General features: G+C 49.4%; 1 protein-coding gene across 1 annotated transcript in view; it reads right to left on the bottom strand.

The window, feature by feature from the left end:
• Positions 1 to 15,135, bottom strand: part of SHFL (shiftless antiviral inhibitor of ribosomal frameshifting) — a 941,958-nt gene that overhangs the window by 178,093 nt on the left and 748,730 nt on the right. Inside the window, exon 8 of the mRNA XM_069604047.1 lies at positions 5,520 to 5,668. Coding sequence (XP_069460148.1) covers positions 5,520 to 5,668 — 149 coding nt within the window. The remainder of the gene's footprint in view (positions 1 to 5,519; positions 5,669 to 15,135) is intronic.

The following is a 15,135-nucleotide window of genomic DNA, read 5'->3' as shown; positions in this document are numbered from 1 at the left end:
ACTCTGCCTAGATGAGTGTACCCACACAAACCCGATGCATAAAAAGCCTGTGTGTTGGGGGTCAACAAAGACTTTCTCACATTTACTGATAGGCACAGTGAAATCACTGAAGAGTGATCTGGAGAGAGTAAAGAATCCCCCAAAGAGACACTTCAGAATACCCCGTCATTCACATAAGAATAGTTATGGACTCACCTGCTCCTGAGCAAGGTCATGACAGCCGACATCACCTTCATTTTAAATTAATTTTATTTTATTGTTCATTCATAACGCGCTTAATACCAGCAAGTGTTTTCTAAGTGCGAGATCAGGATTCAAACCTGTGTTACGCTGCGTTGCCTTGCTTCCAATATGAACAAGTTGACCCTGAGCTATCCTTCCTCCCCTTCATGATCATCTGAGGAGTGAAATCCAGACCAAAAGGGAGTACTCTGAACTGAAGGGGCTGGTTGACCATAGAAAACCACAAGAATTTGCAATCGGGAGCCCAAATTGGCATGCACATGTATTGATATTTTATTCTATCGCGCTCGTACACAAGTGTCTCAGAGCGCTACAAGGCAAGGGAGGGGAGGGGGAACAGGGGAGAACAAAACAGCGATCCTACTAGGCCCAGTGACATTGAAAATGCGCACGTGCCTGGGAGAGGGGGAGGGGAAAAGTGCATGGAAGGGGGGAGAAGTGGAAAGTGCGAAGCAGAGGAGAAACAGATAAATAACAATAAATAAATAATAAAGGCAACAAACAGTGGTAGTGCAAAATGTGTCTAGAAATCCAGTGTGCACTTCCACTCGCCCTCCCTCAAGCAGCGGTAGGATCAGTGTCACCATTTTGTATTGCTTGTTGAACTCAATATTTCAACTATTGTAATCAAACCCCCATTTATTTTCGGAATTCCAAAAAGCAAGAGTAGAACCCCAGAAATGTCAGATTGGTCTCTCCATTAATTAGTGATATATGCCTGTAGGAGGCACAGAGTTCCGGTGGTTTGCCTGGCTTCGGGAGCACCACGATGCATGCCTTCCTAAGGTCCGGGGGAGATATCCATCCCGTTTGCATTGCATAAACATGCAGTGCATGGGCCCAATCACCAACTCTCCCAGTCGCTTCCAAGTTTCCACCGGGAAACCGTTAGGTCCCGGGGTCTTGCTGGATTGAAGCTGGGTAAATGCTGTTGCCACCTCCTCCTATGTGATCTCTGAGTCGAGTCCCAGTGTCTGCTGTTCCGAGAGACGGGGGATCACTACCGAGTCAAGGATATTTGTCCCGTCTGGCAGGGGCATCACCGACAGGGCGCAGTACAACTCCTCATAAAAGGACTTGAATGCCCCAGAAATGTCAAAGTCTTCCATTAACATCCTCCCGCCTGTGTCTTGAAAACCCCGTAAATAGCCCTTACCCCTGTCTCGCTTCTCCAGCCAGGCCAAGATTTTCACTGCCTTGTCCCCAGATTTGTCAATTTGGCTGTGCACCGTCCAATGGGTGGTTCGCGCATTATCCAGGGCCGCATTCTTCAGGGCTTCTTGCGCTGTGACCAGAGATTCCTGTGAAGCCCGGGACCCCAATTCCACAAACTCATCCTCCCACTCACCACAAGCACCTCAGCCTCCTCTGTTTCCTGGAGATACTGCCGGCGTTGAACCACCACGAGAGAGCCTCCCTCCGAAGCACCGCCTTATGGCCCTCCCATAGTGTGACCGGGTTGTCAACTGACCCCTCGTTTAAGGTGAAGTAATCAGTCTACTTACAGGATAACCCTTCTAGTACCTCAGGGATGAACAAGTAGTATGCATTAAGGTTCCATACCGGGATAGGCTTTGTTCGGCCACTTTTAATCTCCATGAGAAGAGGGGAATGGTTCGAGATGTGTCTAGTCAGAAATGGTGCAGACAGCAACCTCTCTGCCATGCCCTGTGGGACAAAGAAATAATCTATCCGTGATAGGGACTTGTGCGCATTGGCAAAAAGAATGAACGCAGATTCTGCTCCGTGCAATGCCCTCCATAAGTCTATCCCCCCCCCAACGCACCCATGAAGGAATGCAGCTTGGTCGGAAGGGTCAGGTTTCTGTTGCCCATATGTGTTCTATATATGCCCACGTCCATGACCTCATTAAAGTCCCACACCCACATGTCAGCTTGGGCTAGGATTATTGTTGCTTGGAGGTCGTACAGCAGCTCAAGCTTGAAAAGGGGCAGTGCATATACCGCCACAATACCCCATCTGCTGCCCCACTGTTACTCTGTTACTACAACAAATCGCCTTCTCGTGTCAGCCCATAACTCGCACAATTGAAATGGTACCCTTTTATGTATGAGAACCAATGTCTCCTCACCCCCCTCGAGAACCCCGCGTGGTAGGCCAGTGCATAATTGGACCGTTTGAAAAAACATGCATTCTGTGCCATCCAAGCACATTTGTCGGGAGAGCCATGTCCGGTGAGTATCTATTAAGGAACTGAAGTAACAGTCTCTGTTTAATGCTGGAGCCTAACCCATTGACATTCCACATCAACAGAGATTTCACCCTATCATATGCCATCAGTACTCAGAATTGTGTCTTGAGTGCCACTACCAGACTCCCTCCTCCCTGCCTTCCTGGCTCCCAAACTGTCCTGTGATCCATCTCCCATATTACCCCCTTAGGGCGACCCAACCAAGGCAATAAACCTAACACAACCACCACCGCCGAACACATTAAACCCTATACCCCCACAACCAGCACAACTACACCCTTTCCGTACTCCCCTCTGCCACCCCCAACCAGAAGCACCTTTTGCCCCAGTTCAGTGACAACTGGACACAAGCAAACAGTCAATCTTGTGCGGGTTGTGCATCCAGCCAGTCACTGCATGCCTCCCGCCCATTGCACCCATTGAGATGCAGCCCCAAAGTAGGACAAGATTGGACATGGTTATTCTGACCTTTATTCTCAGCCGGGCCTCCAATATCTGTCTCCCCTGTTGTGGCATTCGGAAGTGCACTGGGCTGCGATTCCCCCCTTCCACACCCCCATCGCGTCCGCTCTGGGTCTCCCCCTCACTGGGGCCCAGAATAAAAAGGATCCGGGTTTCAATCCAGTTCCACACCTCTGAGCGGCTATTGAGCAGGTGAACCGTCCCCTCATGGTAGATCTTAAGTTGCACCAGGAAGAAGAGGGCATACTTGATTCCAAAGGATGCCAGCTTCCACTTGACAGAGTTGAAGGATCGACAGGCCTTCTGTACTTCCCTAGTGTAGTCTAGGAAGAATCCTACAATGCTGCCATTGTGTGTTATCAGACCAAATGCTCTTGTCCTTTGCAGCACCGCGCCCCAGTCCCTGTAGTTCAAAAGTCGTGCTATGATGGTGTGCTGTGTGGCCCCGGGACATGGCCGCCCACGGGGATCTGATGCACCCTCTCGATGAATAACTTGGACAGTTTCTTGGGCGCGAATAGTTCTGCCAAACATTTTTCCAGAAAGAGCTCCATACTGGGGCCTTCCTCCTTTCGGGGATCCCCAGGATCTGGAGGTTGCTTTGCCTGGAGCGTCCCTCGCTGTCTGGAGCCCTTCCTTCCAGCTGGATACATTTCTGGGATACCATGTCATTTGTTTTTCAAGGCACCTCAGGGCATTCTCTGAGTCAGATGCGTTGCTCTGCTTCCCCGCCTGTCGTGGAAAGCTGTTGCAGGTCCTGTCGCAGTAAGGACACCTCAGAAGTGAGCCAGTATATTTTAACTTCCAGCAAGGTTCTTGACCGACTATGGCTGCCATGATGTCTTCGAGGGAGATCTGTGCTTCATGATCGTCCGTTCCTGTAGCCCCATCCAGCTGGGTGAGGGATGAGGCCATGATTGGGCCATGATTGAACCACTCACCGTGTATTGGTCTATTTTGTGTTGTTCACCACCTTTCTTGGGTTTAACTTTAGCAATGTCGTTTATCTGAGCCAGGTCCCCCTGGCACAGCCCTCCTGCTGCCAACACCCTGTGGTCCCTACACACCACTATTGCATCCGGTGTGTGGGTGTATCCGCCTCTCTCGTCACCACCAGGCCCTCCCCTCTGGCAATATTGCAGCTAACCTTAGGGCCACCTCAGTAGTTTATTGGCAGGGGCCTAGGACAACAGACTGGATCCTCTGTCTCACCCTGAGTTGCTCAGTCCTTTCTGCTGCCCACTCTTAAGTGCAGTCACGTCCCCTGGTACCTAGCATGGTAGGTGCGTGACCTTAGTTGGCCCCAGTGCTCCCCCCCACACATAGCCCCACAAGTGATCAGTCTCCATCTTTCCCCAGGGCTAGTTCGCGCTCGTGCATAACCACCCCCTTTTACCAGGGTGCCACTTAACTTTACGGGGGGAGCAGCGCCTGGATTCCCATGTACTGACAGACGAGGGGCCCTGTCACACTCCTGGCCAGGCTACTCCTCTGCTCCCTGTCTTATCTAAAGCCTCCCACATGCTCCCGTCTCTCATGCTGCTTGCCAGGCGCCTGCCCACAAAGCTGCCCCAGCAGAATTAATATGTGCACCACACACCGCAATGCCACACAAACCACCAGTTCTATTCGGGCTAACGTGCCAAGAAGAGTCTCAGAGGGCTTGATGGTCTTGTAACTCCAAATGCACCCTCAGTGCATCATCACCAGGGAGTTTAGGCCTCACCTCACTTATTCCGTTGAGCTCTGCTTGTCTCTTACGGGGTGAAAGCTGTCATTGCACAGTGCTGCAGTGATCTTGCCTCCTTCACAGGTGGCCTGCTGCCTGAGGAAGGCATTGCTGGGGTGCGCACAGACCAAGTCGGCCCCGGTGTCGAAGTCCGCTCCACCCAGACTTCCTCCATCTCCCCTCTCTGTGCACCCCAGGAGGTTGGGGGTGTCTCTCTGGCAGCAGCTTTAGTTAAATTGTGTGGGTGGTGGCCATCTTATCAGCTGCTTGCGCTCTCTCTTGCCAGAGTAAAGGTTGTGAGGCACCTCATTTCACGGCGGAAAAGCCCTGAATCAAAGGCTACAATGTTCTGCTACAAGCGGATGTATGTTAGATTCGGGCTGCACCAAGATAACACGATTTGAAGCAGGATCAGTGTCGGGCAGCCGCAGGAGCTCACAAGAGTTACGACTACATTGGACACCCCCAGCTCTTGATTGCGTTTAACAGACAATAATATGCTGCATGTGATGGTATCTGAAACAAGGAAGTTGACAATGTTTGACTGACTGCTGACAGTAGAGTTTGGGATAAGTTTATGGTTTGGGTAGAAAGAGGTGTACTTTAAGTCTGGGCAAGGAGGCAGGTAATGCTGGAGATGGCGGGAACTGTTCTCATTTGAAGATCCATTGAAGAAGTGGGATGTGGCTTAAGAGTTGGTAGGTGAGATTTTGATGCAGAGAATGGTTGGGTACTAGCTCTTTGTGTAGAGCCTGCAATGAGGGATATGGGGTTGCAGTGGTGGTGTAAGGATATTAATATTTTTTCAAGCTAATCAACGTATTTACCTTTAAGAGGCAAATTAGTGCCATTTTGTAAGATGATCCAACTTACCTCTCCGATTGTAGCAGTCTTCTGCAAAACAGCTGTGTGGGTTCCTGCCTCGAGGCCCAGGTGTTCTTCGAGGTGGAAGGATGTGGCTGGGAAGGACGGATGTATTGCATATGTAGCATGGACAGGGCGCACCCATCTGTGTGAAACCTCTGATAGAAACATGATACAATTGAAACTATAGTAAAAACTGCTTGCATTTTCTTCGGAACTTGCAGATTAGAGTACAGAATGCACAAACATTCAGGTATAGCTATAATCAAAGAATGGAGACATGGCACTACTGAGGAAGTAAAACTATGCTTGACTTTACAATCTCCCAGTGTACCACCCCTGCACAACCTGGTTTCATAAGGTGTTGAAATGGATGATACTTTATGCTAACTTATGAACGATTGTATGACTAAGTCCCCTGTCTGTATGCAAGGGACAGGCACAGGAAGACTTCCCAGACCATCTACTGGTACCCTAAGTCCTTCAGGACCAGAGGGAATCAAGGGCAGAGGACTCTATAACATGGGGGGAGGGTGAAGCTCCTTCCAGCAGACCCAAGTAGACAGATAATTAAAATAAAGCCTTCCCCTTTACAGAAACAAAGTTGCAACTCTTTAAAGTACCCAGAGAAATCAATTTCTTGCTCTGCTGCTGATGCCAAGATAAAATTCGTATTCGAAACTGGGAGTGCACGTCTAGCCAATCAGGTGGCCTAGAACACAGGTGGAATCCATCAGTGCCCACCTGCGCTCTTTAAGCCACCTTTGCGCCAACAGTGGATATCTGCCAACGTCCTCCGATTTTGACCGGTGGCCAGAACTCTTTGCCCCTCAGTCTCCCTGCCCTCCACCAACAGTTGGCAACCCTTCCCACTCCCTTAGCTCCCCCTGGTAACCCACCCCAGCCCCCTCCCATGCTCACCTTTACCGCATGTCCTCCACATGCACTTCTGCTTCATGGTTGCTACAGAAATAGAAAAGGAACTAAGCCCTTTCACAGTTGTCCATGGTGGCCATCTTAATTTGCATATCATTTTAACCCTTTAAGTGCCATCTCGTCTTTAGATGTGCATGCGCACGTTCAACCCCCGGGCTATGTGAGGGGGAGGTCCCCCCTCTGATTACCTTCAGTTTCACGTCGAAGTGCGTAAAGCACGTCGGCGTGAAAGTAATTTTCACTGCAGCAGCCATTTCGGGCTGCTGCGGTGAAAACAGAAGGTGAGTGTTCACCTTTCTCTGCCTCGATCTCCGGCTGTATTGGAAGCCGGAGATCGAGGCGGGTATCGTTGGAAAGGGGATATTCTCCCCTTTACAACGATACCCATTGTGTGGCATTGCTGCCCACGGAAAGGGCGCAGGGCGCGCGATCCGTTGGCAGCAATGTCACCGGATCAATACAGATCCGTTTGTGACGCGGGCGGACAGAGGGGGCCCAAAAATGGTGGGACAGGGCCCCCCAGATTGGCACACCAGCGGGTTGCCAGTGGGTTACCCTTTTCTTTTTGCACCCCCGGTAGGTGCACCCACACATGTGAGGTGCCTTTTTTTCGTCAGGACACCTGTGGGAACGCGAGCAGGTATGATATCGGTTGTTGGCGACCTGTTCTGTGAGTGGACACAGGGAAATGTCTCTGAAATTGTCTGGAAATCTCAGACATTTCGTTCTGGCCACCCACCGAAACACACCGCCAACAACACATGGCCTACCTTCCAGCGTTCCCACACGTGTCCCGATGAAAACGGTACCTCACATGTGTGGGTGCACCTACCGGGGGTGCAAAAGGAAAGGGGTAACCCACTGGTAAACCCAAGCCTTTCGGCACATCCCATTTTGTTCATGTGGGCAACCTACAGATTTGGGCCTAGGGTGTCGAAGCCAGCAAGGAAAATAGGGAACCCCATGCATTTCCCAAAAGAGGACACCCGTGGGAATGCACAGAGGTCTAAACTTGCGTGAAGCGGCCCAGGATTTATTACCCAGAACCCCAGACAAAGTGAACATTGTGTTTTTTCCCCACCAAATATCACACTTTGTCAGGGATTGTGGCTAATAAAAACTGGGGCAATTTGCGCAAGGCAAGACCTCTGTGTATTCCCACGGGTGTCCTCTTTTGGGAAATGTATGGGGTTCCCAGTTTTCCTTGCTGGCTTCGACACCCTAAGCCCATATCTGTATGTTGCGCTTGTCTGGAGAAAGTGTCAAATTCAGGTGTCGAAACAGACGTGGGGTTACCTTTGTTTTAGGCTTTCCCCTTGGCGCCCAGGTAGATGCACCCACACATGTGAGGTACCGGTTTCATCGGCACACCTGTGGGAATGCGAGAAGGTATAACATTTGTTGTGTTTGTTTGGTTTTCATAAGGTTTTGACCCATTTGCTGGTGCCCTTTGTCACACAACCCTTTAATTTCCCAAATGTGACCTACATTTTGTCGCTGCTTTAGGCACCATACACTTTTGTAACCTGCACAAGTCACCTACCCTTGAAAGGTCTGCCTGTGCTCTTTCAAAAAATGTGTGCTTGCCGTTCCTCACCACATTGGTTTTCCCGATTTACACATGCAAAATGCATCTGTTCAGGCCGTGAGCGTAAAACTCCTGTGTACCATGGCTCAGTGTTTGGCTTGTGGTATTGCTTGTTTTGTAAAACACTACAAAAAACGTGTGCTTTCCTAACTGCAAGAGTCGGGGAATGTAGTGTAGCATTGCTTTTCTCAAGATTCATAGAAGCCATTGCCGTACCAAGCCAACCATGTCCAACACACCTTTTTTTTGGTCAATTTCACACTTTTTCCCCAATTTATGGCATTGGGGTGTCTGAGTAATAAATTCTGGGCCGACGTGCGCAACTCATACCTCTGCGGATTCCCACGGGTGTCCTCTTTTTGGAAATGCATGGGGTTCTCCGTTTTCCTTGGTGGCTTGGAAAACCAAGGCCCATATCTGTATGTTGCACTTGTCTGGAGAAAGTGTGAAATTCAGGTGTGAAAACAGACTTGGGGTTACTTGTGTTTTGGGCTTTCCCCTTGGCGCCCAGGTAGGTGCACCCACACATGTGAGGTACCGTTTTCATCGGGACACCTGTGGGAATGCAGGAAGGTATAACATTTGTTGTGTTTGTTTGGTTTTCATAACGTTTTGACCCATTTGCTGGTGCCGTTTGTCACACAACCCTTTCATTTCCCAAATGTGACCTACATTTAGTCGCTGCTTTAGGCACAATACACTTTTGTAATCTGCACAAGTCACCTACCCTTGAAAAGGTCTGCCTGTGCGCTTTCAAGAAATGTGTGCTTGCCGTTCCTCACCACATTGGTTTTCCCGATTTACACATGCAAAGTGCATCTGTTCAGGCCGTGAGCGTAAAACTCCTGTGTACCATGGCTCAGAGTTTGGCTTGTGGTATTGCTTGTTTTGTAAAACACTACAAAAAATGTGTGCTTTCCTAACTGCAAGAGTCGGGGAATGTAGTGTAGCATTGCTTTTCTCAAAATTCATAGAAGCCATTGCCGTACCAAGCCAAACATGTCCAACACATACCTTTTTTTCGGTCATTTTCCTGCTTTTCCCCTCATTTATGGCATTTTCCCCAACCTAGTTGTTGCCTGACCTAAGCAAATCACCCCTTCCTAAACTTGGAATTTTGTCTACTTTTCAGAAATATATGCCTTTCTGTCCTCCAACGCGGCTTTTTCTACCCTTTTTTCCCATTCCGTCCATGCATGTCCAATTGGCAAAAATGGCCAAAATCGCCTACCTCTCACAAAACAGTTGATAACCACATCAAAATATTTTTTTTTCGTTTCCACTCAACCTGTTCTTGAAAGCCGGGAAATTAGGGAATTCAGCACAGCAAACCATTTGTTCCTAGCTCTTACAAGGAAAAAACCACAGGCTCCTTTGTACATCATTTTATTGGCATTTTTGGAAAAACCCCAAATATTCTGCCCTTTTTGCTTATTTTCTCTCACCCCCCTACAGCAACCTAGGATCCCTGGGTGGCGTTACGACCGCCTACATGTGGGGAAAAAAAGGAGCCAAATTTGGCCGAGATCTCATGTAAAAAAAAAGTTACAGTGCTTTGAATGGCCACATACCAAAATCACCAAAAAAGGCCCTGGCACTGTGGGGAAATACCCATGGCATTTAAAGGGTTAAGGGAAAGGGGCACAAGTGTTGTAGCCCCAATTGCCCTTAAAGAAATAATCCTACCAGCACCCCTATGTTGGACAGGCGGGGCCATTAACGATCCAGTGCACTTGCTCAGGCTAGTGGTACCTTATCAGTCATGTTTTCCCCACATAACGGGGTTGATCACTACGTTACCAGTCATACTTGCGCAGATTGCGTAAGCCATAAGGATACAAAATTGCACATAAACAATATAGAACTGGCTGGCCCGATACCCACCCAAAAAAAAAGAAAACCAATACAATTCTTCCGTTTCTATTATTGTTCCAATGTTTCAAATACAAAACAAATAAGTAACAATTAAAATTAGAGCTTCACAGGATTACCAGTAGGTTTTCTAACTGTATATTTACACACAGGTAACTCACAGAGACCTGCTTGCGGTAGGCAATGGCAGCAGCGCTTGGAGTAGGGGGCATCACTCATGTACAGTGTACCTCTAGAATCCACAAAGCCATTTGATGGATATGGAGAGACCGATATCGAGGAGGATGGCGATAGTAAACAGTAGGGAAGTATTGAGGCAGAGTGAAAGATATCCAGGAGGAAAAGGAAGCCAGGAAGCACAATGTGTCACAGGAAAGGCGACAGAGGTTGGACTAGAGGACTTCAATGGAAGGGTTAAGGAGAGGGGATACTATCAGAATGGAGACAGTGAAAGTGATTGGCAAGAGGGGGATAGAGCCAAACTAGTCGAAAGAAAAGGTTTAAGAGGGTGTCCAAAGAACCAAGTTGGACCAGGGAAGATTGTAGAAGAGAGGTGGTACAAGACAGTGCGACTATACCGGGGAACAGGGAGGACAACATAGGGGTAAGGAGAGCAGAGAAAAGCTTGGGAATTGAGCATAACATGGCATGGATGAAAGTACTGCTACAACTGAATTCCTCTTTTTAGGGATTCTCTGACTAATTTTAAGGCCCCTAATATTTATGGCGGACAGAGTGACTTCTGAAGATCCACTGCCACTGCAAACCTTCTTACCTTAAGCTATGTGGTATTGGCACACTCCCAGGATGCCCTTTTTTGCCTCCCATGTTTGCCCTAGAGTGATTAGATCACCCTACATTTGGTTTTAGGGACTAGGTTGGCAGCAGCTATATTTTGTTTTGACTTCAACAGTGGTGAAGTTAGGTTTATGAGAGCTTTTCCTAAGGAACTGTTTGAAGGTTTAGGTATTATATTAGGGGGGGCCTTTGTTGCGAGCTTAGTTAAGACTATTGAATTAAGCTCTACCTTATATGGCCCGGGAAGGGAAGGTAGATACTTAAGTTAGGACTATGGCCAATTCAAGTCAACAGGAAAAGGGCTGCCTGAAGAGAGAGGTTATCTCGCCCCAGGACTAACATACATAACTCATCACACAACAGGACAATGACTATCACCATTCACAGGGTTGCTGAAGACTCACAGGCAGCACATTTGAGGCTTTCACCAACATATAGGATAGACCATTGCGGGGATCCCAGATGGATTTCTAAATTCACCCTTGGGGGACAATTTAAGGAGAGGTCACCCTCAGTATGGTGAACAGGGTGTCAGAGTTTAGCCAAAACCCAATCAATGTACGTGGCAGAGCAGCTAACACATAATTCAGCTTAGACAGGAAATGTATAAAAATCCTTTTATTAGGTTTTTAAGAACAACCTAAAATGAAACTAGCAGGTAGTATCACACAAAACAATATATCACACATATATACATTTAATTTACCAGTAGGATCACTTACAATGCATCAATCAATAATTAACCAAGTAAGTCGGTAAGTAATCAGGTGCGAATAAAATAAATGGAACCAACACAATCCCAATTCCTTTTCACTTAAGAAGTACTGCCTTAAGATCTATGGGGCCTAGTGGTCAAATGTCACAGGTTACAGTGCAGGTTTGTCCAGGGAAGGTATTCTCACAACGGATGCAATGGCCTTGTAGTGGTGATTTAAAACGTTCCCAACTATTTCAAAGTGAATTAACTAGAAATTACTCACCGTAGGGACGGGAGACAACCTTTTTCACCCGAAAAAACCTTCCCCTTTAAATTTAGAGGTGCACGAGGGCGCGACACAGGGAGCATGCCCTGCCCTGACTCCACCCTCCGGCGCCACACCTCGGTCCCTATTGACGCGTCGACAATAGAGTGAAAATTGCCTAATGACACCAGTATTATTAGGGGGGAGGTTGGTGGGACGTATGGAGGAAAGGGGACTATGGACTACGTTAGAGTATGTTAGTCACTACAGTAAGTAACTTATAATTTCTCTTACGTCCCATCCCCTTTCCTCCATACTGTATGCGTGATTACAACCGATTGTAGCCGCATGGTGGAGAGGAGACACTCCTTAAGCAAATGGGTTCCTGAGAACCGCCTGTCCGAAGGCCGCATCAGATCTAGAGCTGGCATCCAAACAGTAATGCTTGCAGAAAGCAGAGGGAGAGGCCCAAGTGGCCGCCCTGCTTATGACTTGAAAAGGGACATGGCGTTGGAATGCGATGGCCATTGCCTTGGCCCTGACTGCGTGGGCATGCATGTTGCCCGGGAGCAGATTGTGCTGGCACTCATCCGCTTCTTTGATGGCAGAGACCATCTAGTGGGATATGGAAGCCTTGGAGGCCTGACAGCCTGGTATCGAGCCGACGAAAGTGACAAACAGGGCGTCTGATTTGCGGAAGCCCTTGGTCCTGTCCACATAGAATTTTAGGGCACGCCTGACATCCAGGCAGTGCAGCACTCTCTGTGCTTCGTCCTTGGGATCGGGAAAGAACATAGGAAGGGCTATTTCCTCGTTCAAGTGAAATGCAGATGGAACTTTGGGCAGAAATGCCGGGTGTGTCCACATGACTACCGTGTCCTTGTGAAAGGTGGTATATGGTTCTGAGGCGATCAGTGCCTGAATCTCACTGACTCTGCGAGCCAAGGTAAGACCAACTAGTAAGGCCATCTTGATGGTGACCAGCCTAATGTCCACGGACGCCATTGGCTCGAATGGTTTGTGTGCCAGGGCACCCAAGACTATATTAAGGTCCTACACCGGGTGCGTTCTCTTGACAGGCGGGCAGAGCCTAGTGAGAGACCAGTCAGATGTTTTTTGACGATAGGGTTGGAGAAGGAAAAAATGCCTTCCCCCCGCAATCTCCCCGCCCCCCTGAGTTCCTATAAGCCCCAATGGCTGCAATATATGTAGGGTATGTGTCGACCTGTACACCCGAATGAGCGAGGTGCGCCGAAAAGGAGAGCAGATCGTCCAAATTGCAGGCTAAGGGGTCAATTCCCTTGGAGTCTGCCCAGTGGCAGAACCTGGTCCATTTGCTCTTGTACTGGGCCCTGGTGTCTTGTATGATATCGACGCAAAGGAAAGTTGTCCTGCGCAAATGAAGGATAGACTGTAGGCTACGTACCTGGTTGAGGCCAGTCCCACCTTGACACTCGTTCTTTGCCGAATTCGTGGAATGGCGTCGAACGGGTGCCCCTTTCTGGCGCAGCGGCCATTTTGCCGAGCTGCCTGCCACGTGCCTGCGACGTGTTGCTCGCCTTCTGGGCTCGGCCTCGTCCAAGAATCTTGCGTGTGGGTCACAAGGCCTACCCTGCTCCTCGGGCCTTGCCCCGGTAGGTGTAATACCCCCAACTGGAGGTTGGTAGAGCTAGGTTTAGGCGCCCCCCTCAGACGTATTGCCAGTATTAGGGCGTAGCCCCTCGGACGCATTACCGGTATTAGGGTGTAGCCCCTCAGCCATGGTGCCGGTAAAAGGGCGTAGCCCCTCGGGTGTAGAACCGGTACAAGAACCTTCTGGTTCCTTGATACTGCACCCAGAAGGATCCGGATCCGAGGACCCCTCGACATGAAGGCCGGTAGCTGCGGCAGCCTCGGGCGCGTGCCGGTAGAAGGACCTGGCCAGTCCCTCCCATGCAGGGGATTCCCTGGGAAGGAGTCTCCCTTGCGGGGTGCGCTGGAAAATATTGGCCCTACCTTGGGTCTGGTTCGATGTTTCACAAACTTCTTGAGATCCTCTGGAGGCGACCTGTGGAAGAGCTCCCTCCACCTGGCGAGTCTGTTCTTCAGCGCCTTCGAGGACAGCGAGTCACATGCCGAACATGTCTGCCAACCATGGTCCGGGCCAAGGCAACGTAGGCAGAGGGCATGGGGTCTGAAGTTGGGAAGAGCCCGTTGCAGGATGGACACCTGCTGAACCCTGTAGAAGTCGGCATGCGCCGGGGAGGAGAGTGACGCCTGAGGACCGAGTACCTGAATGACAAAAAAGACAGAGAGGAAGTATTCATGCCTGGAATTACATGGCCGAAGCCAAACCCAGGAGCGCTGGTGAATTCTGCCCGTTCCCGTGGAAAATGGGACTGAGGTGTGGCACCTGAGGGCCGAGTCAGGAGAAGAAGGTTTTTTCTGGTGAAAAAGGTTCTGTCTCTCGTCCCTTGGAAGGGACGCCCATACCGTATGGCGGAAAGGGGACGGGACGTAAGAGTAAGTATTTTATCAAATATCAGGCAAGTACTCCTCTCTATCCTAGTCCCAAGGTCAGCTCAACTGTAGGATTCAAAGGGCAGGCCAAAGGGAGTTTTGGGACAAAGGGCTTTGCACCCAAAGTTGCCCTACAGGAGGGTGTGACAGACCAGTAACATCTAGGTTAACTTACCACGCGGACTCAATTTTCTCCCAGGTGATAATGTGGGTCATTCGGCATTCAGTGTGGACACGATCTGCTAGAGACAGACCCATGGGTTGCGGGTGCAAGGATTACTTCTGGCATCAGGACAGCTCCCAGGTAGAGGTCCGAAACGATGGAAAATGATATGATAAGTCATTTATAACATGCCTGTACACAAGTGTTTCTAATGGAGACATTTGCAGGACAGATCCCCGTAGGACACCTCACAGAATGAATGCAGACAGGTTCCAGCGATGGTCACCGCAATCAGACGGCGACAGGCGATCCTTCAGCAACAAACACAAAAGCGGCTCCAGCGCAGCCTCCCTTGAAAATAGAAAGCTGAAATTATGGGCGCAGACGACTTGCGCACACAGATGACCAGGTTCCTAGGCTCAACTTGTAATGGTTGCATTGCACAGAAAGGTAGCCCAGGAGAGAACTGGTCAGTCCACTGGACAGTCCAGAGACATTTCCGAAGGCTCTGCGGCCACAGATCCTCCAGCAGGGGTGGAGGCTAGTTCCCACTAAGCCAAGGGTCAAAGCACCGACTAGGGTCTTCTGAGATCAGACAGAGGAGCAGGGCTTCATCGGGCCAATCCCTTGTCAGCTGCATGAGTCGTCATCGAGTCGTCAGATGGCTTCTCTTTTTCGGGGGAACCTTGGCTCCATTCCTGAAGAATGGGTGGAGGAGTTCTTTGTTCAGATTTGAAGCTGGAAGAAAGTCCAAGCCTACCAATAGTAAGGATCTTCCCCATTCAAATACCCAGTGTTTGTACAATA

This window comes from Ambystoma mexicanum, chromosome 3q (assembly GCF_040938575.1).
Source record: "Ambystoma mexicanum isolate Mex_15411 chromosome 3q, UKY_AmexF1_1, whole genome shotgun sequence".
Classification (NCBI taxonomy): domain Eukaryota; kingdom Metazoa; phylum Chordata; class Amphibia; order Caudata; family Ambystomatidae; genus Ambystoma; species Ambystoma mexicanum.
The sequence above is the reverse complement of the archived record's forward strand: the minus strand, read 5'-3'. Positions and strand labels throughout refer to the sequence as shown.